Genomic DNA, 23924 nt, shown 5'->3' with positions numbered 1-23924 from the left:
GGCAGTGTCCGATTTTAGTTATTATTTTTTATGACTTCAAAAATTGATACCGTTTTATGTTTTTTATCATTCCTATACAGAAGTCATTTAATATATGTTTGAAGAAATATGATGCGAATAATTGATAAGAAAAAAGGTAGGAATGTTTTCTTTAAGTAATACATTCCTTGACAATGGTTTTCTCGGGGTGTCAGCTTCAACTGTCACACTTCCAAACAGGCATTATTTTCATGATTTTTGTCGATTTGAAAATGGCGTAAATATGTAAGTAGGCAGTTACTGTGAAAATTTTAAGTTACACAATACATCGATTAATTACTACACAAATATATTTATTGATTCATTTAAAGACTTCAGTCGTTTAAAACAGAAGAATTCAATCAACGAACGATTCGAAACGTTTATAAAGAAAATTATAAAAAAAGAAACGGGCGTCGTATTTTTGTACTTTTCACGATTCATTTAATTCCTCCGATGTCCGAATACAAACGTATCCATTCTCGACAATAAACTGAACAGATCAACTTAACAAATGTAAGCTTACTAAAGATCCATGTAATTTTTTAGATTAGCAGTAAATCCAAACGATTTTTCTGTAAATGCAATTTGTTTAAAGTGATTTATAAAGTAGTTATAGTTTTTCTCAAATCGTGTTTACATATTTCGCCGAACAACTCAGCCGATTACGGTTAAACTCATTTAATTACTATAAATTAGGGAAAAAATTATGTAAATGTGGGTTGAAAAATACAGAAAAGTTCTTTTACTGCTTTATTTGTTATAATACATATATCTAATGTAATCGGTTATCTGTTCATTCACGTAATGGTTTACACTCCGCGTACGATTTAATATTCCCGTTGCACATATATTTAAGTTACCTCGTTCAAAAGAGTATTAAACATTTTTATTATTACATTACTCGATTATTTTTTGATAAAATTATTATTGTCTTAAATTTGGTTTCATTTAACTATTTTATTTCTAAACATAAATGGTATCATGGTATAAGATATAGTAGTATAAACATTATTGTCTGACGTCAGGCATATCTAAGGTTTGAAAGTTGCATTCTCCGAAACAGTGCAGGCAATGGTAGCAAGCAAATATATCAATATTGTTCATGAAAAAAAGTAACCAATGCATGTTTAATGTGTCAACATTTACATAAGCAATCGGTGAAAATGTTATATAGGATGTAATTGGCAACAGTGAGCAAGAATTTTCAAGTAAAAGGGCTGTACACCATGAACTTGTGTATATGGTGTTATCCTGATTTAAAAATAGATTGCCATATGGCAGGGGTGTCAACGGAACAAGTTGTTACACATTACGGTACATGTACAAAGCAAGTATAATTGATGTTTGATTAACATCACTAACAACGAATCATCAGTTTGAATTCAACCAATATGTATTCATGTAGCTGGAGTATTTACTGGAGGAACGAATTTGCCGAAGCGTGGTGTGACTCGATTTTCGATCAATCTCGCGAGTTCATTCATCTTTAAAAGGTGTACTAAATGCACATTAAGCAATTACAACTCAAGTGTGTATAAATGTATATATTAATTCAAAACATTTCTTCTGAACATTTGATGCAAAGTATGATTTAATAATATAGTTGTTAAAAAAAACTAGAGCAGCGCTCGTGGCAAAGACACGAGTAGGTCTTCCGTTGTTGCTGCGAGTTGAAAATATATGTGATATGGTGTCAAACGATTATAATGACTAAACTTTCAGTTCTTTTTTGTTATAAAAACGTGTTGTGATTGAATGCCTGTATATAAAACGTGTTTTTAAAAGGAAGAACATTTTTTAGGAAAACTATTTGTCGAACACAGTTTATGTAATCGTAACAAACACTCTTTAAAAAATTAGATGTTTATTGGCGAGTTAAATTTTCAGAGGGTAGCATGCGTTGTTAAAAACAGTATGTACTCATGATTCATTTCAGGAATTGTGATTTTTAAAAACCGAACCCGCCTACAAAACACGTAACCTTTTCTCTTAAATAACTTCTTTATCTAAATATTTCTAAATTTTTGAAGACTATGTGCAATTTAGAATTGTTGCGTGCTGACAAAATTTACAGACCCTGATACGTACTACTACTGAGGTGTTTTACATTACTTAAAACTGTTTGTGATTGGTAAAACTCTCTTGTAGGTATTTTCATGAAAAAAAATGTAGAAGAAATGATATGCAATGTACTTTTTACGATTGAATTAATTTTTAACAATTAGAAGAAAGGTATGTATTACATAAAAAAGACGACTAGTTACAAAATACATGTATATATAACGTTTTTATACGATGTTTCAGTACTGGTACAATATTAAAATTCGCCATTTATATAAAATATTAAATACAGTTAGCAAAACATGATTTCTATTGGAAAAAACCTAAATCAACTTTAACTTGCACGATCATGTTTTGATAAGCATGTAATTGCATGGACCCTGAGGTCAAGCCGTATGCTATGGGGAAAATTCAACCTGCGCATGAGCTATCCTGGTTCCTGTGCGTAATGTTTAGCTAAGGGAACCAGGCTAGCACACCTTTATCTGAATCTGGATCGGGATTCCATGCCATATGCACATATAAGTTCAAAGGTGCTATAATTGTAAAGTTGTCGGTAAACAGTACAGCAACAAAGTATTCCTTTTAAGAAATAATCAGCATTTGATATAAACTGTCAGTATTATGAAATAAGGTAATGTTATGCCGAAACTACAACATGCATCAAATAGCATAATTTGCAATGTTTTGTTGTTTTCCGAATACACATGTAGCTTAATTTTACTTTTATAATAGGCGAGGCTAGAGTACTTCCCGATTAAAATTTTATTAAGCATTTAAGTATGATTGAATGATTATGGGACTGTATATAATAGATGATTGAATAATTATGTCACGGTAAAAAGTTTAAATCTCAAGAAAAATGCATTAAAATATGATATTAATTTACACAAAGCTTTAAACTGTAAACTTTAAAATCAGGAAAATAATTGTTGATCAAAATCGTGACCATGCCCCTTTAATATGCAGTCAGTTTCTACTAGGTGTCAGCAGAAGAAGAAACAAGAGGCCCATGGGCAACATCGCTCACATGAGGAACAAAAGGTATGAAAAAATCAGCTTAATGGAGTCATAATATAAACTATCTGGACAATGTACAATAATACATGTAGATCCTGTATAAAAAAATCACTTTTCCCCCTGGATATTCTTATGTTTATAATCATTAGTCCCTTTTCTAACAGGATGATTTTATAGTCATATCATATGTTGAGTATTGCAGTTCTCAAAAAGATCCTTAACAATAGTTAATATATGGGATATAAACCTACATCAAACCCTGAACCTTCTTGTGAAGCCAAAGAATTGCCCTGGGGCCAAAGTCTTAACAATTATAAAGAATCATCTGGCTGATTAGTTTCTGAAAAGAAGATTTCTAAAGATTAACTCTATATATTCATATGTTAAACTTCAATCCCCCCCCCATTGTGGCCCCACCATACCCCTGGGGGTCACGATTTTTACGACTTTGTATCTACACTACCTGGGGATTCTTCCACACAAGTTTCAGCTTTCCTGGCTGATTAGTTTCTGAGAAGAAGATTTTTAAAGATTTAATTTATATATTCCTATGTAAAACTTCGACCCCCCCATTGTGGCCCCATCCTACCCCCGGGAGTTATGATTTTCACAACTTTGAATCTACACTACCTGAGGGTGCTTTCACACAACTTTCAGCTTTCCTGATATTAAGGTTCATGAGAAGAAGAATTTTAAAGATTTACTCTATATATTCATGTGTTATACTTCAACCCCCACATTATGGCCCCACCCTACCCCCGGAGGTCATGATTTTAACAACTTTGAATCTACACTACCTGAGGATGCTTCCACACAAGTTTCAGCTTTCCTGGCTGATTAGTTTTTGAGAAGAAGATTTTTAAAGATTTACTCTATATATTCATATGTTAAACTTCAACCCCCTTTTGTGGCCCCACCCTACCCCCGGGGGTCATGATTTTCACAACATTGAATCTACACTACCTGAGGATGCTTCCACACAAGTTTCAGCTTTCCTTGCAGATTAGTTTCTGAGAAGAAGATTTTTAAGATTTACTCTTTATTCCTATGTAAAACTTCGACCCCCCATTGTGGCCCTATCCTACTCCCGGGGGTTATGATTTTCACAACATTGAATCTACACTACCCGAGGATGCTTTCACACAATATTCAGCTTTCCCGATCTTATGGTTCATGAGAAGAAGATTTTTAAATATTTACTCTATATATTCTTATGTAAAACTTCGACCCCCCCCCCAATTGTGGCCCCACCCTACCCCCGGGGGTCATGATTTTCACAACTTTGAATCTACACTACCAGAGGATACTGTCACACAAGTTTCAGCTTTCCTGGCTGATTAGTTTCTGAGAAGAAGATTTTTAAAGATGTACTCTATATATTCCTTTGTTAATCTTCAAACCCCCCCCCCCCCCATTGTGGCCCCACCCTACCCCTGGGGGTCACGATTTTCACAACTTTGTATCTACACTACCTGAATATGCTTCCACACAAGTTTCAGTTTTCCTGGCTGATTAGTTTCTGAGAAGAAGATTTTTAAAGATTTACTCTATATATTCCTATGTAAAACTTCGACCCCCATTGTGGCCCCACCCTACCCCCGGGGGTCATGATTATCACAACTTTGAATCTACACTACCTGAGGATGCTTTCACACAAGTTTCAGCTTTCCTGGCTGATTAGTTTTTGAGAAGAAGATTTTTAAAGATTTATTCTGTATATTCCTTTGTAAAACTTCGACCCGCAATTGTGGCCCCACCCTACCCCCGGGAATCACGATTTTCACAACTTTGAATCTTCACTACCTGAAGTTGCTTCCACACAAGTTTCAGCTTTCCTGGCTGATTAGTGTCTGAGAAAAAGATTTTTAAAGATTTACTCTTTATATTCCTATGTAAAACTTCGACCCCCTATTGTGGCCCCACCCTACCCCCGGGGGTCATGATGTTCACAACGTTGAATCTACACTACCTGAAGTTGCTTCCACACAAGTTTCAGCTTTCCTGGCTGATTAGTATCTGAGAAGAAGATTTTTAAAGATTTACTTTATATATTCCTATGTAAAACTTCGACCCTCATTGTGGCACCAACCCTACCCCCGGGGGTCATGATTTTCACAACTTTGAATCTACACTACCAGAGGATGCATCCACACAAGTTTCAGCTTTCCTGGATGATTAGTTTCTGAGTAGAAGATTTTTAAAGATTTACTCTATATATTCCTTTGTTAAACTTCGACCCCCCATTGTGGCCCCACCCTACCCCCGGGGATCATGAATTTCACAATTTTTAATCTACACTACCTGAGGATGCTTTCACACAAGTTTCAGCTTTCCTGGTATTATGGTTCATGAGAAGAAGATTTTTTAAAATTTCTCGAAATTTTTTATGAATTCCTTATTATCTCCCTTTGCAAAAGTGCGTGGTCCTTAATTTTCACAACTTTGAATCCCCTTAGGCTTAGGATGCTTTGTGCCAAGTTTGGTTAAAATTGACCCAGTGGTTCTTGAGAAGATGTTGAAAATGTGAAAAGTTTACAGACAGACGGACATACGGACAGACGGACAGACAGACGGACGACAGACAAAATGTGATCAGAATAGCTCACTTGAGCTTTCAGCTCGGTGAGCTAAAAACATTTAATACGTGTGTGTATAGAATCATACTATATCAGCATTTTACCCTGACTTGGATTATTAACCCTAAACCCGGAGGTCATAAAATGTTAAAAATTATGTAAAAAAGTTTTGTTGTCTTTCTTAATATACAGTCAGTTTCTACTCAGTGTCAGCACGTGAAAAGAAGATTTTTTAACATTATTTGCAACGATACTAAACTAGCATTTTTGCATGGACCTAGAGGTGAAACCCATAAATTTGAACAAATGAAAGTTACAATTTTTGTAGCGATATGAATGCATTATTTTAAGTAGATTTTCTTAGATACGCAGAGAAAAAGTAAAATATTATAAACGGTCAAACTTAGCAAATTTGGTCCTGTCCATAGGCAATCAAAGCAAAGAGTCATAAAATGTACAATTTATGATGCATCATGCCACATTTTAATAGAAACGGCCAAAGTAATTTTTTTTACGAAGTTATAAACGGGCAAATGTTAACGCACTACGAGCGTCGCATTAACACGGACGATGATGGTGAAATACTAATTCTAATAAGTAATCAGAGTGCCTGAAGTGACCTGAAATTGAAAATTCCTGATGTACTCTACAACACTTCCTTCTATTTGAATGTTTGAAAATAAGGTATAATTACAAATACGTCAAAATCAAATAAAGCTTATGAATTTGTAAACCTTTTAAAAATTAGATCTGACTTCTTCTTTACAGAGAATATAAACGTCAAGCATGCCTGTATTGTTATAAAAATGAAACTATATCCAACAAAAATAATCTACAAATAACAGTTTCTTTCTTTATACGTATAGAAAAGATAAAGATGTAATAACATGTTGGTATTTAAAAGTACGAACACTGTAAAGATAAGTATCGATTGAGAGAGATAATGACAAACATGAGAGAGGAGGGCAGATACACAGAAATAGCAATCAGAGTTGATAAACATCAACTTAAATTAAGAGAGTCGGAAAGAAACACAGAAAAAGAGGAGCAAGGCATACATATTTATATTTATAGAGGGAAAAAAAAATATACATTAATATTGATAGAGGGAGGAAGAATAATATACATTTACCTTCATTACAGAGTGCCCCTGTGAATCCACCAGCGCATGTACACGTGAAAGATCCATCGCTGTTGCTGCATTTTCCTCCGTTTTGACAAGGATTGTCAAGACATTCATTGATATCTAAAAGTTATGATTTTTACCTGTTATATCATCCATAATAAATGCTAGAAAAACAATATTACATCAAAACTTTCAATGAAAAAATACAACACAACAACATCAATTAATACATTAAAATGCATGTAATAGTCCTCGTATTTAAAGCTGACATGAATTCATAAATACGCATTATTTCTCTTTTATCTCCGACTACCGCCATATTAGTTGTGTCTCATCGATACACACCCCCTATATAACTGCATTCAGGCATTCCATACACCCGAACCTTAGACGAAAAGACGTGTAGAAAAACGTATTGAACAAAAATAATATGACAACCACTAAACTTGCAAGGTATATCTAAGCGAACAACGAAGTAGACAGACTGAAACCAAGGTACATATACTTAAAAAATCCTCGATAATTGTTGACCGCTTCCTGTGTTGTTTCTGTTTAAACATCGCATATGCGCAAACCACACACTATGGCAGATCGAGCAATGTCAATAACAGGATGGATTTTAGAAACTGAGCTTTTTGTAGAAATCGATGGAACGATGTTACGTGTTACTTTCATGGATTTACTATTATTTAGCTACTGAGTTGGATATAGTTCCGCCAGGGTTTTCAAAAAGACGCATACGTTATGCATTCGTATGAACGGCAGACATGTTCGATATGCATAAGGGAGCGCAATCTGTGCAAAATGATAACTTGATACCTGGAAAATTCGTTTGAAGAATAAATAAAACTTGTATTTTTTTTTTATTGTTGTTTCCTTTATTCTTTATCACAAACATTTTACTACAATGTGTAGTTCATGCATTTACAAGTCTGTGCAACCTACATGCCTCGATCGGAAAGCAACCGACCGTAACTTTCTCAACTACTGTAGATACCCCAGTGGCAGTAGAGGAGCGATCGAAACTAATATGGCGAACAAATGATTTATGCATTCATATCAGCTTTAACGTATAACAATTTTGCAAAGGAGAATTTGGTTTTAAGTTGGATTTCAAAAATTATCCTTATTTTAACGGAAGGAACATTTTAACAATTGCTGCCTCCACAACTATAGACATGCTTATTTTACATTTGATTTTAAAAAAACAAACGTGAAAATTTACGCATTTTATTGTCGTTTACCTTCATCACAAACTATCCCGGTCCATCCGGCGTCACATGTACAGTTGAATGAGCCGGGTGTTTTCGTACATGTGGCTCCGTTAAGACATGGGTCATTCTGGCACTCATCAGTATCTTGAAATGTATGAATGTTAAAATTAACTGGACGTGATTCATTATAATCATTTTGTCTCTTTTAAAAGAAAAAAAAATCAATCAAGAGGTCCATGGGGCCACATCGCTCACCTGAGAAACAATGGGCGTTAAAAGATATTGTGCCATAAAGACCATCGGTAAAATAACAAAAAAAAATATTGTAATGTATTGGAATTTTACACTTTTTTTGCATACAGGTAATTTTTGACATTGTACCTTCAATGAATACCATTTTTACATAGAATAAGAAATCCTACGCAAGAAATAAAACTTAACATTTGGTAAGGGTTCACCGTTAACTTCATATTCCCCATTTTTTTGTTCTGTGGGGGGGGGGGGGGGGGGTCACGATTTTCACAACTTTGAATCTACACTACCTGAAGTTGCTTCCACACAAGTTTCAGCTTTCCTGGCTGATTAGTTTCTGAGAAGAAGATTTTTAAAGATGTACTCTATATATTCCTTGTTAATCTTCAACCCCCCCCCCCCATTGTGGCCCCACCCTACCCCTGGGGGTCACGATTTTCACATTTTTGTATCTACACTACCTGAATATGCTTCCACACAAGTTTCAGTTTTCCTGGCTGATTAGTTTCTGAGAAGAAGATTTTTAAAGATTTACTCTATATATTCCTATGTAAAACTTCGACCCCCATTGTGGCCCCACCCTACCCCCGGGGGTCATGATTATCACAACTTTGAATCTACATTACCTGAGGATGCATCCTTACAAGTTTCAGCTTTCCTGATCTTATGGTTCATGAGAACAAGATTTTTGAAAATTTCTCGAAAATTTTCATAAATTCCTAGTTATCTCCCTTTGCAAAAGGGCGTAGTCTTCAATTTTCACAACTTTGAATCCCCTTAGGCTAAGGATGCTTTGTGCCAAGTTTGGTTAAAATTGGTTAAAGAATTACTCTTAATATTCCTATGTAAAACTTTGACCCCCCCATTGTGGCCCCACCCTACCCCCAGGGGGTCACGATTTTCACAACTTTGAATCTACACTACCTGAAGTTGCTTCCACACAAGTTTCAGCTTTCCTGGCAGATTAGTGTCTGAGAAGAAGATTTTTAAAGATTTACTCTTTATATTCCTATGTGAAACTTCGACCCCCCATTGTGGCAACACCCTACCCCCGGGGGTCATGATTTTCACAACTTTGAATCTACACTACCTGAGGATGCATCCACACAAGTTTCAGAGAAGCTTGTGGAGAAGGCTTAAATAGGCTTTGCCTGCTGCCAAATCCTATTATGTAAATATTATTTTGCATAATAAAATATGTTCAAATCAAATCATCCACACAAGTTTCAGCTTTCCTGGCTGATTAGTTTCTGAGAAGAAGATTTTTAAAGATTTACTCTATATATTCCTTTGTTAAACTTCGACCCCCCATTGTGACTCCACCCTACCCCCGAAGATCATGAATTTCACAATTTTGAATCTACACTACCTGAGGATGCTTTCACACAAGTTTCAGCTTTCCTGGCTGATTAGTTTCTGAGAAGATTTTTAAAGATTTACTCTGTATATTCCTATGTAAAACTTCGACCCCCAATTGTGGCCCCATCCTACCCCCCAGGGGGTCACGATTTTCACAACTTTGAATCTACACTACCTGAAGTTGCTTCCACACAAGTTTCAGCTTTCTTGGCTGATTAGTGTCTGAGAAGAAGATTTTTAAAGATTTACTATTTATATTCCTATGTAAAACTTCGACCCCCCATTGTGGCCCACCCTACCCCCGGGGGTCATGATTTTTACAACGTTGAATCTTCACTACCTGAAGTTGCTTCCCCACAAGTTTCAGCTTTCCTGGCTGATTAGTATCTGAGAAGAAGATTTTTAAAGATTTACTTTATATATTCCTATGTAAAACTTCGACCCCCATTGTGGCACCAACCCTACCCCCGGGGGTCATGATTTTCACAACTTTGAATCTACACTACCGGAGGATGCATCCACACAAGTTTCAGCTTTCTTGGATGATTAGTTTCTGAGTAGAAAATTTTTAAAGATTTACTCTATATATTCCTTTGTTAAACTTCGACCCCCCATTGTGGCCCCACCCTACCCCCGGGGATCATGAATTTCACAATTTGTAATCTACACTACCTGAGGATGCTTTCACACAAGTTTCAGCTTTCCTGGTATTATTGTTCATGAGAAGAAGATTTTTTAAAATTTCTCGAAAATTTTTATGAATTCCTTATTATCTCCCTTTGCAAAAGTGCGTGATCCTTAATTTTCACAACTTTGAATCCCCTTAGGCTTAGGATGCTTTGTGCCAAGTTTTATTAAAATTGGCCCAGTGGTTATTGAGAAGATGTTGAAAATGTGAAAAGTTTACAGACAGACGGACAGACAGACAGACGGACAGACGGACAGACAGACGGACGACAGACAAAATGTGATCAGAATAGCTCACTTGAGCTTTCAGCTCGGTGAGCTAAAAACATTTAATACGTGTGTGTATAGAATCATACTATATCAGCATTTTACCCTGACTTGGATTATTAACCCTAAACCCGGAGGTCATAAAATGTTAAAAATTATGTAAAAAAGTTTTGTTGTCTTTCTTAATATACAGCCAGTTTTTACTCAGTGTCAGCACGTGAAAAGAAGATTTTTTAACATTATGTGCAACGATACTAAACTAGCATTTTTGCATGGACCTAGAGGTGAAACCCATATATTTGAACAAATGAAAGTTACAATTTTTGTAGAGATATGAATGCATTATTTTAAGTAGATTTTCTTAGATACGCAGAGAAAAAGTAAAATATTATAAATGGTCAAACTTAGCAAATTTGGTCCTGCCCATAGGCAATCAAAGCAAAGAGTCATAAAATGTACAATTTATGATGCATCATGCCACATTTTAATAGAAACGGCCAAAGTAATTTCTTTTACGAAGTTATAAACGGGCAAATGTTAACGCACTACGAGCGTCGCATTAACACGGACGATGATGGTGAAATACTAATTCTAATAAGTAATCAGAGTGCCTGAAGTGACCTGAAATTGAAAATTCCTGATGTACTCTACAACACTTCCTTCTATTTGAATGTTTGAAAATAAGGTATAATTACAAATACGTCAAAATCAAATAAAGCTTATGAATTTGTAAACCTTTTAAAAATTAGATCTGACTTCTTCTTTACAGAGAATATAAACGTCAAGCATGCCTGTATTGATATAAAAAAGAAACTATATCCAACAAAAATAATCTACAAATAACAGTGTCTTTCTTTATACGTATAGAAAAGATAAAGATGTAATAACATGTTGGTATTTAAAAGTACGAGCACTGTAAAGATAAGTATCGATATAGAGAGATAATGACAAAGATGAGAGAGGAGGGCAGATACACAGAAATAGCAATCAGAGTTGATAAACATCAACTTAAATTAAGAGAGTCGGAAAGAAACACAGAAAAAGAAGAGCAAGGCATACATATTTATATTGATAGAGGGAAAAGAGAAATATACATTAATATTGATGGAGGGAGGAAGAATAATATACATTTACCTTCATTACAGAGTGCCCCTGTGAATCCACCAGCGCATGTACACGTGAAAGATCCATCGCTGTTGCTGCATGTTCCTCCGTTTTGACAAGGATTGTCAAGACATTCATTGATATCTAAAAGTTATGATTTTTACCTGTTATATCATCCATAATAAATACTAGAAAAACAATATTACATCAAAACTTTCAATGAAAAAATACAACACAACAACATCAATTAATACATTAAAATGCATGTAATAGTCCTCGTATTTAAAGCTGACATGAATTCATAAATACGCATTATTTCTCTTTTATCTCCGACTACCGCCATATTAGTTGTGTCTCATCGATACACACCCCCAATATAACTGCATTCAGGCATTCCATACACCCGAACCTTGGACGAAAAGACGTGTAGAAAAACGTATTGAACAAAAATAATATGACAACCACTAAACTTGCAAGGTATATCTAAGCGAACAACGAAGTAGACAGACTGAAACCAAGGTACAGATACTTAAAAAATCCTCGATAATTGTAGACCGCTTCCTGTGTTGTTTCTGTTTAAACATCGCATATGCGCAAACCACACACTATGGCAGATCGAGCAATGTCAATAACAGGATGGATTTTAGAAACTGAGCTTTTTGTAGAAATCGATGGAACGATGTTACGTGTTACTTTCATGGATTTACTATTATTTAGCTACTGAGTTGGATATAGTTCCGCCAGGGTTTTCAAAAAGACGCATACGTTATGCATTCGTATGAACGGCAGACTTATTCGATATGCATAAGGGAGCGCAATCTGTGCAAAATGATACCTTGATACCTGGAAAATTCGTTTGAAGAATAAATAAAACTTGTATTTTTTTTATTGTTGTTTCCTTTATTCTTTATCACAAACATTTTACTACAATGTGTAGTTCATGCATTTACAAGTCCGTGCAACCTACATGCCTCGATCGGAAAGCAACCGACCGTAACTTTCTCAACTACTGTAGATACCCCAGTGGCAGTAGAGGAGCGATCGAAACTAATATGGCGAACAAATGATTTATGCATTCATATCAGCTTTAACGTATAACAATTTTGCAAAGGAGAATTTGGTTTTAAGTTGGATTTCAAAAATTATCCTTATTTTAACGGAAGGAACATTTTAACAATTGCTGCCTCCACAACTATAGACATGCTTATTTTACATTTGATTTTAAAAAAACAAACGTGAAAATTTACGCATTTTATTGTCGTTTACCTTCATCACAAACTATCCCGGTCCATCCGGCGTCACATGTACAGTTGAATGAGCCGGGTGTGTTCGTACATGTGGCTCCGTTAAGACATGGGTCATTCTGGCACTCATCAGTATCTTGAAATGTATGAATGTTAAAATTAATTGGACGTGATTCATTATAATCATTTTGTCTCTTTTAAAAGAAAAAAAAATAAATCAAGAGGTCCATGGGGCCACATCGCTCACCTGAGAAACAATGGGCGTTAAAAGATATTGTGCCATATAGACCATCGGTAAAATAACAAAAAAAAAATATTGTAATGTATTGGAATTTTACACTTTTTTTGGCATACACGTAATTTTTGACATTGTACCTTCAATGAATACAATGTTTACATACAATAAGAAAATCCTACGCAAGAAATAAAACTTAACATTTGGTAAGGGTTCACCGTTAACTTCATATTCCCCATTTTTTTGTTCGGGGGGGGGGGGGGGGTCACGATTTTCACAACTTTGAATCTACACTACCTGAAGTTGCTTCCACACAAGTTTCAGCTTTCCTGGCTGATTAGTTTCTGAGAAGGAGAGATTGACTTTTTATTCCTATGTAAAACTTCTACCCCATTGTGGCCCCATCCTACTCCCGGGGATTATGATTTTCACAACATTGAATCTACACTACCTGAGGATGCTTTCACACAATTTTCAGCTCTCCCGATCTTATGGTTCATGAAAAGAAGATTTTTAAAGATTTATTCTTTATATTCCTATGTAAAACTTCGACCCCCCATTGTGGCCCTACCCTACCCCCGGGGGTCACGATTTTCACAACTTTGAATCAACACTACCAGAGGATACTTTCACACAAGTTTCAGCTTTCCTGGCTGATTAGTTTCTGAGAAGAAGATTTTTAAAGATTTACTCTATATATTCCTTTGTTAAACTTCAACCCCCCCCCCCCATCGTGGCCCCATCCTACCCCTGGGGGTCACGATTTTCACAACTTTGTACATGTATCTACACTACTTGAATATGCTTCCACACAAGTTTCAGCTTTCCTGGCTGATTAGTTTCTTAGAAGAAGATTTTTAAAGATTTACTCTATATATTCCTATGTAAAACTTCGACCCCCATTGTGGCCCCACCCTACCTCCGGGGGTCATGATTTTCACAACTTTAAATCTACAGTACCTGTATCTTGATGCATCCACACAAGTTTCAGCTTTCCTGATCTTATGGTTCATGAGAACAAGATTTTTGAAAATTTCTCGAAAATATTCATAAATTCCTAATTATCTCCCTTTGCAAAAGGGCGTGGTCTTTAATTTTCACAACTTTGAATCCCCTTAGGCTTAGGATGCTTTGTGCCAAGTTTGGTTAAAATTGGTTAAAGAATTACTCTTAATATTCCTATGTAAAACTTCGACCCCCCATTGTGGCCCCACCCTACCCCCCAGGGGGTCACGATTTTTACAACTTTGAATCTACACTACCTGAAGTTGCTTCCACACAAGTTTCAGCTTTCCTGGCTGATTAGTGTCTGAGAAGAAGATTTTTAAAGATTTACTCTATGTATTCCTATGTAAAACTTCGACCCCCCCATTGTGGCCCCACCCTACCCCCGGGGGTCATGATTTTCACAATTTTGAATCTACACTACCTGAGGATGCTTTCACACAAGTTTCAGCTTTCCTGGCTGATTAGTGTCTGAGAAGAAGATTTTTAAAGATTTACTCTGTATGTTCCTATGTAAAACTTCGACCCCCCATTGTGGCCCCACCCTACCCCCGGGGGTCACGATTTTCACAACTTTGAATCTACACTACCTGAAGTTGCTTCCACACAAGTTTCAGCTTTCCTGGCTGATTAGTTTCTGAGAAGAAGATTTTTAAAGATTTACTTTATATATTCCTATGTAAAACTTCGACCCCCATTGTGGCCCCACCCTACCCGCGGGGGTCATGATTTTCACAACGTTGAATCTACACTACCTGAAGTTGCTTCCACACAATTTTCAGCTTTCCTGGCTGATTAGTATCTGAGAAGAAGATTTTTAAAGATTTACTTTATATATTCCTATGTAAAACTTCGACCCCCATTGTGGCACCAACCCTACCCCCGGGGGTCATGATTTTCACAACTTTGAATCTACACTACCGGAGGATGCATCCACACAAGTTTCAGCTTTCCTGGATGATTAGTTTCTGAGTAGAAGATTTTTAAAGATTTACTCTATATATTCCTTTGTTAAACTTCGACCCCCCATTGTGGCCCCACCCTACCCCCGGGGATCATGAATTTCACAATTTTTAATCTACACTACTGGAGGATGCTTTCACACAAGTTTCAGCTTTCGTGGTATTATGGTTCATGAGAACAAGATTTTTGAAAATTTCTCGAAATTTTTTATGAATTCCTAATTATCTCCCTTTGCAAAAGTGCGTGGTCTTTAATTTTCACAACTTTGAATCCCCTTAGGCTTAGGATGCTTTGTACCAAGTTTTATTAAAATTGGCCCAGTGGTTATTGAGAAGATGTTGAAAATGTGAAAAGTTTACAGACAGACGGACAGACAGACAGACGGACAGACAGACGGACGACAGACAAAATGTGATCAGAATAGCTCACTTGAGCTTTCAGCTCGGTAACCTAAAAACATTTAATACGTGTGTGTATAGAATTATACTATATCAGCATTTTACCCTGACTTGGATTATTAAACCTAAACCCAGAGGTCATAAAATGTTAAAAATTATGTAAAAAAGTGTTGTTGTCTTTCTTAATATACAGTCAGTTTCTACTCAGTGTCAGCACGTGAAAAGAAGATTTTTTAACATTATATGCAACGATACTAAACTAGCATTTTTGCATGGACCTAAAGGTGAAACCCATAAATTTGAACAAATGAAAGTTACAATTTTTGTAGAGATATGAATGCATTATTTTAAGTAGATTTTCTTAGATACGCAGAGAAAAAGTAAAATATTATAAATGGTCAAACTTAGCAAATTTGGTCCTGCCCATAGGCAATCAAAGCAAAGAGTCATAAAATGTACAAGTTATGATGCATCATGCCACATTTTAATAGAAACGGCCAAAGTAATTTTTTTTACGAAGTTATAAACGGGCAGATGTTAACGCACGACGAGCGTCGCATTAACACGGACGACGACGGTGAAATACTAATTCTAATAAGTAATCAGAGTGCCTGAAGTGACCTAAATTTGAAAATACCTGATGTACTCTACAACACTTCCTTCTATTTGAATGTTTGAAAATAAGGTATAATTACAAATACGTCATAATCAAATAAAGCTTATGAATTTGTAAACCTTTTAAAAATTAGATCTGACTTCTTCTTTACAGAGAATATAAACGTCAAGCATGCCTGTATTGATATAAAAAAGAAACTATATCCAACAAAAATAATCTACAAATAACAGTTTCTTTCTTTATACGTATAGAAAAGATAAAGATGTAATAACATGTTGGTATTTAAAAGTACGAACACTGTAAAGATAAGTATCGATTGAGAGAGATAATGACAAAGATGAGAGAGGAGGGCAGATACACAGAAATAGCAATCAGAGTTGATAAACATCAACTTAAATTAAGAGAGTCGGCAAGAAACACAGAAAAAGAGGAGCAAGGCATACATATTGATATTGATAGAGGGAAAAGAGAAATATACATTAATATTGATAGAGGGAGGAAGAATAATATACATTTACCTTCATTACAGAGTGCCCCTGTGAATACACCAGCGCATGTACACGTGAAAGATCCATCGCTGTTGCTGCATGTTCCTCCGTTTTGACAAGGATTGTCAAGACATTCATTGATATCTAAAAGTTATGATTTTTACCTGTTATATTATCCATAATAAATACTAGAAAAACAATATTACATCAAAACTTTCAATAAAAAAAAATACAACAGAACAACATCAATTAATACATTAAAATGCATGTAATAGTCCTCGTATTTAAAGCTGACATGAATTCATAAATACGCATTATTTTTCTTTTATCTCCGACTACCGCTATATTAGTTGTGTCTCATCGATACACACCCCCTATATAACTGCATTCAGGCATTCCATACACCCGAACCTTGGACGAAAAGACGTGTAGAAAAACGTATTGAACAAAAATAATATGACAACCACTAAACTTGCAAGGTATATCTAAGCGAACAACGAAGTAGACAGACTGAAACCAAGGTACAGATACTTAAAAAATCCTCGATAATTGTAGACCGCTTCCTGTGTTGTTTCTGTTTAAACATCGCATATGCGCAAACCACACACTATGGCAGATCGAGCAATGTCAATAACAGGATGGATTTTAGAAACTGAGCTTTTTGTAGAAATCGATGGAACGATGTTACGTGTTACTTTCATGGATTTACTATTATTTAGCTACTGAGTTGGATATAGTTCCGCCAGGGTTTTCAAAAAGACACATACGTTATGCATTCGTATGAACGGCAGACATGTTCGATATGCATAAGGGAGCGCAATCTGTGCAAAATGATACCTTGATACCTGGAAATCGTTTGAAGAATAAATAAAACTTGTATTTTGTTATTGTTGTTTCCTTTATTCTTTATCACAAACATTTTACTACAATGTGTAGTTCATGCATTTACAAGTCCGTGCAACCTACATGCCTCGATCGGAAAGCAACCGACCGTAACTTTCTCAACTACTGTAGATACCCCAGTGGCAGTAGAGGAGCGATCGAAACTAGTATGGCGAACAAATGCTTTATGCATTCATATCAGCTTAAACGTATAACAATTTTGCAAAGGAGAATTTGGTTTTAAGTTGGATTTCAAAAATTATATTTATTTTAACGGAAGGAACATTTTAACATTTGCTGCCTCCACAACTATAGACATGCTTATTTTACATTTGATTTTAAAAAACTAACGTGAAAATTTACGCATTTTATTGTCGTTTACCTTCATCACAAACTATCCCGGTCCATCCGGCGTCACATGTACAGTTGAATGAGCCGGATGTGTTCGTACATGTGGCTCCGTTAAGACATGGGTCATTCTGGCACTCATCAGTATCTTGAAATGTATGAATGTTAAAATTAACTGGACGTGATTCATTATAATCATTTTGGCCATTTTAAAAGAAAAAATAAATAAATCAAGAGGCCCATGGGGCCACATCGCTCACCTGAGGAACAATAGGCGTTAAAAGATATTGCGCCATATAGCCCATCGGTAGAATAACAGAAAAAAAAATATTGTAATGTATTGGAATTTTACACTTATTTTTGCATACACGTAATTTTTGACATTGTACCTTCAATGAATACCATTTTTACATAGAATAAGAAAATCCTACGCAAGAAATAACACTTAACATTTGGTAAGGGTTCACCGTTAACTTCATATTCCCCATTTTTCTGTTTTGCCCCCCCCCCCCACTTAATAAAGCGATCAGAATATACGAGATGCAAATGTGACCATTTCTTCCTCAACTACTTACTAGTTATTGCATTTTTTTTTAAATATAATATAATAGTTATTGTATTTCATTTTTAAAAAATCCTATAGATGTAAAGAAGAAAATTGTACATCAATTCTATCAATTCCTCAAATTAAAAACATTTAAAAATTTAATTTGTCTTCTCTATTATAATTCAATGACTGTTGTTTACCTCGAGTAAACTCGTGAGACTTTTATAACTTTATTCACACTTGATTGATGAATACATTGGAATGAAAAAAGTTTACACGTGACATAAAAAGAACTACAGTATTGACAGGCACATCACTCTAATTTACTAAGGCCCATCTATTATTTTCATCTTATTTCATAAAAAACAAATGGTTACAAACCAGGATAATTTTTCGCAGTAATATTTTCTTAAGAATAACGATAATTCCTTTATCCCCGCAACAAAAATGTGTCAGAACTATGGAAACTGTTTTAATGGTGTCGTTTTTATTTACTCGTGTCTAAAAAACTATCAAAATTGTTGTAGATTTTACATTATTCATTGTATAAAGATGGGCCCCAGAGAGAAGTTATATATACAGCATATCAATCTTTAATTTTTTTGTACAAGTATTTAATATACTATTATTCATATAAAATGTCTTATGATCAACCAAAATATCAGCGTCAATCGTAGAATTATAAGCAAGATACAGAGCTCACAATTCTGAGTCATTTTGTTCACATGAGTTGTTTACATTCAGTTTAAGATTTTTAACTTGGTATTTCCTATTCAGCATTTAAAATGGGAAAAAAAGAATGGCCTCAGATCTGTGTACAAACATAGAATTGTGAGCAATTAATTGTATCTTGCTTATAATTTGAAGCTTAACACTTAACACTCGAATATTGTTAGTAAATAGAAATTGTAAACAATTAATCATAAGAAACATGCACTATAACAAATAAAGAGCACAATTAAGTTTTCAAAATGAATCAGATACATGTATATAACTACATATTTCTGTCAGCGATATTAAACTCTATTTAAACTAAATAAACTGGAGAAAATCTCTATTTAAACTGAATAAACTGGAGAAAATGCTAAGCATCTCAACAAAACATATTGCAAAAGTCTACCATTACGCAAAAGATCATACCGATTTACCGACAGAATGAATTGTAGTTTAGTACTTTTCACTCAGGTGACCTATTGCAATTGGTCTTCGTCCGTCGTCGTGCGTTGTGCGTCGTGCGTTAACAATTTTACAATTTTAACTTCTTCTTGAAAACTACCAGGTCAATCGTTACCATTTTTGGTGTGAAGCATCTCTATGGTAAGAAGAATCTAAATTGTGAAATTCATGGCTCTACCACCCCTGGGGTGCCACGGGCGGGGCCAAATATGCCAAAAAAGCCAAATTTTCAAAAATCTTCTTCTCTACTCCCACGCATGTGAGGAAAAAACTGGTTGCATGGTTATGATGTCCATGAAGCCGTCTACTAAAATTGTGAAATTTATGGCCCCTGGGTCAGGGGTTCTGGCTCTAGGGTGGGGCCAATATGGCCATATAGTAAAAATGTTTTAAATCTTGGAAAATCTTCTTCTCTACTACCATATATATTTTTTGAAAACTAGATGCATGATTATGATGTCCATGGAGCCCTCTACCTTAATTGTGAAATTCATGACCCCTAGGTCAAGGGTTCAGGCTCTAGGGTGGGGCCAATATGGCCAAATAGTAAAAAATAGTAAAAATGTATTAAATCTTAGAAAATCTTCTTCTCTACTATCATATATATTTGTTAAAAACTAAATGCATGGTTATAATGTCCATGAATCCCTCAACCTAAATTGTGAAATTCATGACCCCTTGGTCAGGGGTTCAGGCTCTAGGGTGGGGCCAATATGGTCATATAGTAAAAATGTATTAAATCTTAGAAAATCTTCTTCTCTACTCCCATATATACCGGTATTTGTTAAAAACTAAATGCATGATTATGATGTCCATGAGGCCCTGTATCAAAATTGTGAAATTTATGGCCCCTGGGTCAGGGGTTCTGGCTCTAGGGTGGGGCCAATATGGCCATTTAGTAAAAATGTTTTAAATCTTGGAAAATCTTCTTCTCTACTACCATATATATTTTTTGAAAACTAGATGCATGATTATGATGTCCATGGAGCCCTCTACCTTAATTGTGAAATTCATGACCCCTAGGTCAAGGGTTCAGGCTCTAGGGTGGGGCCAATATGGCCAAATAGTAAAAATGTATTAAATCTTAGAAAATCTTCTTCTCTACTATCATATATATTTGTTAAAAACTAAATGCATGGTTATAATGTCCATGAATCCCTCAACCTAAATTGTGAAATTCATGACCCCTTGGTCAGGGGTTCAGGCTCTAGGGTGGGGCCAATATGGTCATATAGTAAAAATATATTAAATCTTAGAAAATCTTCTTCTCTACTCCCATATATACCGGTATTTGTTAAAAACTAAATGCATGATTATGATGTCCATGAGGCCCTGTATCAAAATTGTGAAATTCATGACCCCTGGGTCAGGGGTTCAGGCTCTAGGGTGGTGCCAATAGGACCAAATAGTAAAAATGTTTTAAATCCTAGAAAATCTTCTTCTCTACTCCCATATATATTTGTTAAAAACTAAATGCATGGTTATGATGTCCATGAAGCCCTCTACTTAAATTGTGAAATTCATGTCCCCTCGGTCAGGGGTTCAGGCTCTAGGGTGGGGCCAATACGGCCAAATAGTGAAAATGTTTTAAATCTTAGAAAATCTTCTTCTCTACTCCCATATATATTTGTTAAAAACTAAATGCATGGTTATGATGTCCATGAGGCCCTCTACCTAAATTGTGAAATTCATGACCCCTGGGTCAGGTGTTCAGGCTCTAGGGTGGGGCCAATATGGCCTAATAGTGAAAATGTTTTAAATCTTAAAAAATATTCTTCTCTACTCCCACACATGTGGGCAAAAAACTGAATACATGGTTATGATATCCTCAATCTCCTTTACCTAAATTGTGAAATTTATGGCCCCTGGGTCAGGGGTTCATGACATGAGGAGGGGGGGGGGGCAATATAGTGTTAATGCATATAATGTTTAAAAATCTTCTTCTCTATTCTCACACATCTGTATAAAAAAAAACACTGACTAATAATTATGTGTACCAGGAAGTCCTCTACTGAAATTTTAATTTTCATGTCCCCTCAAAGATGGGTTTTGACTCTGGGGCAGGGCCAAAATGGATGTATAGATGTTAATGCTTATAATGTTAAAAAAATTATCTTCTTTACTCCCACACACCTGAAAGGAAAACTGAATTCATGATTTTGTAGACCAGATCTTTTAGTTTAGTTTAGTTTCATAGTTCTTTTTGAAATGTGGTCGTCATTACAAATTTATGATTTTTCTACTCCAGTATGAAACCTAATTAATTAGATGCATAGACTCCATGACAAGTTTGTGTATGGGATATATGCTACTCAGGTGACCGTTAAGGCCAATTGGCCTCTTGTTAATACTTCAGATTTTGCTTAAATTTGCGCAGGTAAACAGTTAACTGTCTAATTTACCGAAGTCTCTGTTTGATTTGATACGTAAAAACCAGGAAATACAGGCGATAGTTCCCAGGTTACATATCATAAATAATGAAAACGGAACGAAAATCAAAACAACGTAACACCACCGTCATATGTGAAAACTGTCAACGCATTAAAATATTTAGCCTCAATTTACTTTACAAAAGTTTACAGACGAACTACAGACAAAATGTGATCAGAATAGCTCACTTGAGTTTCGGCTCAGGTGAGCTAAAAAGTATGACTGGTAATTCTTATTAATTAAGACGTTTTGCTTATAAACTAAAAAAATTTCAGAACCAGAGTAACAGCTAACACCTTTGGTATTTCTATAATATGCTTCTATAATACCGGTATATCAAAATGAAAGACAGGTGAAATATAAATTATATATACATACACCTGACACTAATATAAACCGCTAAACCTCTCTTAACAGAAACGGCAACCCCGATAGTTTATTATTGACCTAAGATATATCTTAACCATATGAAATACAGACACATAGTTTTTTATGGTTTTGTTACTTAACTATTTAAATACAAACACATCACTTTTATTATGGTGTTGTTACTTTGTGGCATCCACTTACTGATTTTGCATATTCCTTGGGCTCTTAAGAATAATCCATCCGGGCAGTCTTTGCTCTGTAAAAATAGAAACAATGTCAATACATTAAACATAGATATATAAACGAATGAAATACTAATTAATTAATCAAAATTTAATGACAGGTAAACGTTTAATCACTGTTATTTGAAGAAATTGTTATCAAATATAGCACTGAGATATATTAAAGTTTTTCGTCATATAATTTGAGTTTAGATATTAAAACTGATTCTTGTCAGGTAAACAAACTTTGCAGACAGCAATTATTTTAGTTAAATATTGTTTGGATGTCTATTTTGAGAAAAAAAAAGGATTATAAAACTTCATTTTTGAGAGTTAAAGGAGAAATATTACAGTGTATAATGTAGTTGGCCTACGTATTGTATTACAATTGCACTACATTGTACAATAGTGAGAATCCCCGACACACCCTGCTGTGGCTACAAGTTTAGACACCTTTTTATGTCAGGATGTTGTTATCATGTGTATTTTGTTCTGAAAACATATAACGTCTCTACTACAGCAACTGACACGAAAAGTAAGATTTAACTACAGACGAGCTCGTTGCAAGCAACGATTAGGTTTTCCGTGGTAGCTGCGTCATACTTGTGACGTATTACAAAAAATTGATAGCTGACCATAGTACAATATTAGATGTGTAAACACTGAGAAACAAAGTATTATATTTCTGTGACCGCGTTGATTTTACGGCAATAGAGAATTCGTCTGGATCTGCATCGGTCGTGTGCAGTACGAACCGGGTGAGGGAATGTTGGCGTAAAGTGTATAAGGTATAAGGTTGTGGCGCGCTGTGGGCCGTTAGCTAAAACGAAGGGTAGGTTTGCCGTATTCCCGAAGGTCCACCAGTATACAGTTCCAGAGAAATAAACAGGCAATTGATGCAGGATTCCACATTATTGGACGAGACTCAACGATGGCAACATTATAACAATTTAACAGACAGACATTTTACAAACAATACGGATATGGCCAGTAGTGGCCTCCGGACTCAAGACTCTGGGAGAGTCGGACGTGGCCGGGGCTGGCCGTCGTATTCCAGACTGCGCATTGACAATTGTACATAACTATTTAAAAGAATCTTAACAATGAGTATAAATTGACAGGTAATGATATAAGTAAGCTGAGTGAAAGGTTCATAGATATAAAATAATTAAATAAACTCAATGAGTCTTTGATGTCCAAGAAATGAAAATCTGATAATTGCACAATGTTGTTTTAAGAGATTAACAGTCCTTGAGACATGATACTCTGTGTCTTTGAAATCACATATAAAGTCTAAAATTAAAAGTGTCAATCA

At 35.3% G+C, this 23924-nt stretch overlaps 2 protein-coding genes across 2 annotated transcripts in view; both read right to left on the bottom strand.

The window, feature by feature from the left end:
- LOC136274997 (ATP-dependent DNA helicase pif1-like) overlaps window positions 1-23924 on the bottom strand; it is a 423530-nt gene that overhangs the window by 350706 nt on the left and 48900 nt on the right. The window lies entirely within an intron of this gene.
- Window positions 1-23924, bottom strand: part of LOC117680552 (fibropellin-1-like) — a 61873-nt gene that overhangs the window by 31560 nt on the left and 6389 nt on the right. The window contains exons 2-8 of the mRNA XM_066083296.1: window positions 22590-22644; window positions 17901-18014; window positions 16667-16780; window positions 12954-13067; window positions 11718-11831; window positions 8049-8162; window positions 6811-6924 (exon numbers count right to left, since the gene is read on the bottom strand). Coding sequence (XP_065939368.1) covers window positions 6811-6924; window positions 8049-8162; window positions 11718-11831; window positions 12954-13067; window positions 16667-16780; window positions 17901-18014; window positions 22590-22644 — 739 coding nt within the window. The remainder of the gene's footprint in view (window positions 1-6810; window positions 6925-8048; window positions 8163-11717; window positions 11832-12953; window positions 13068-16666; window positions 16781-17900; window positions 18015-22589; window positions 22645-23924) is intronic.

This window comes from Magallana gigas, chromosome 1 (assembly GCF_963853765.1).
Source record: "Magallana gigas chromosome 1, xbMagGiga1.1, whole genome shotgun sequence".
NCBI classification, from domain to species: domain Eukaryota; kingdom Metazoa; phylum Mollusca; class Bivalvia; order Ostreida; family Ostreidae; genus Magallana; species Magallana gigas.
The sequence above is the reverse complement of the archived record's forward strand: the minus strand, read 5'-3'. Positions and strand labels throughout refer to the sequence as shown.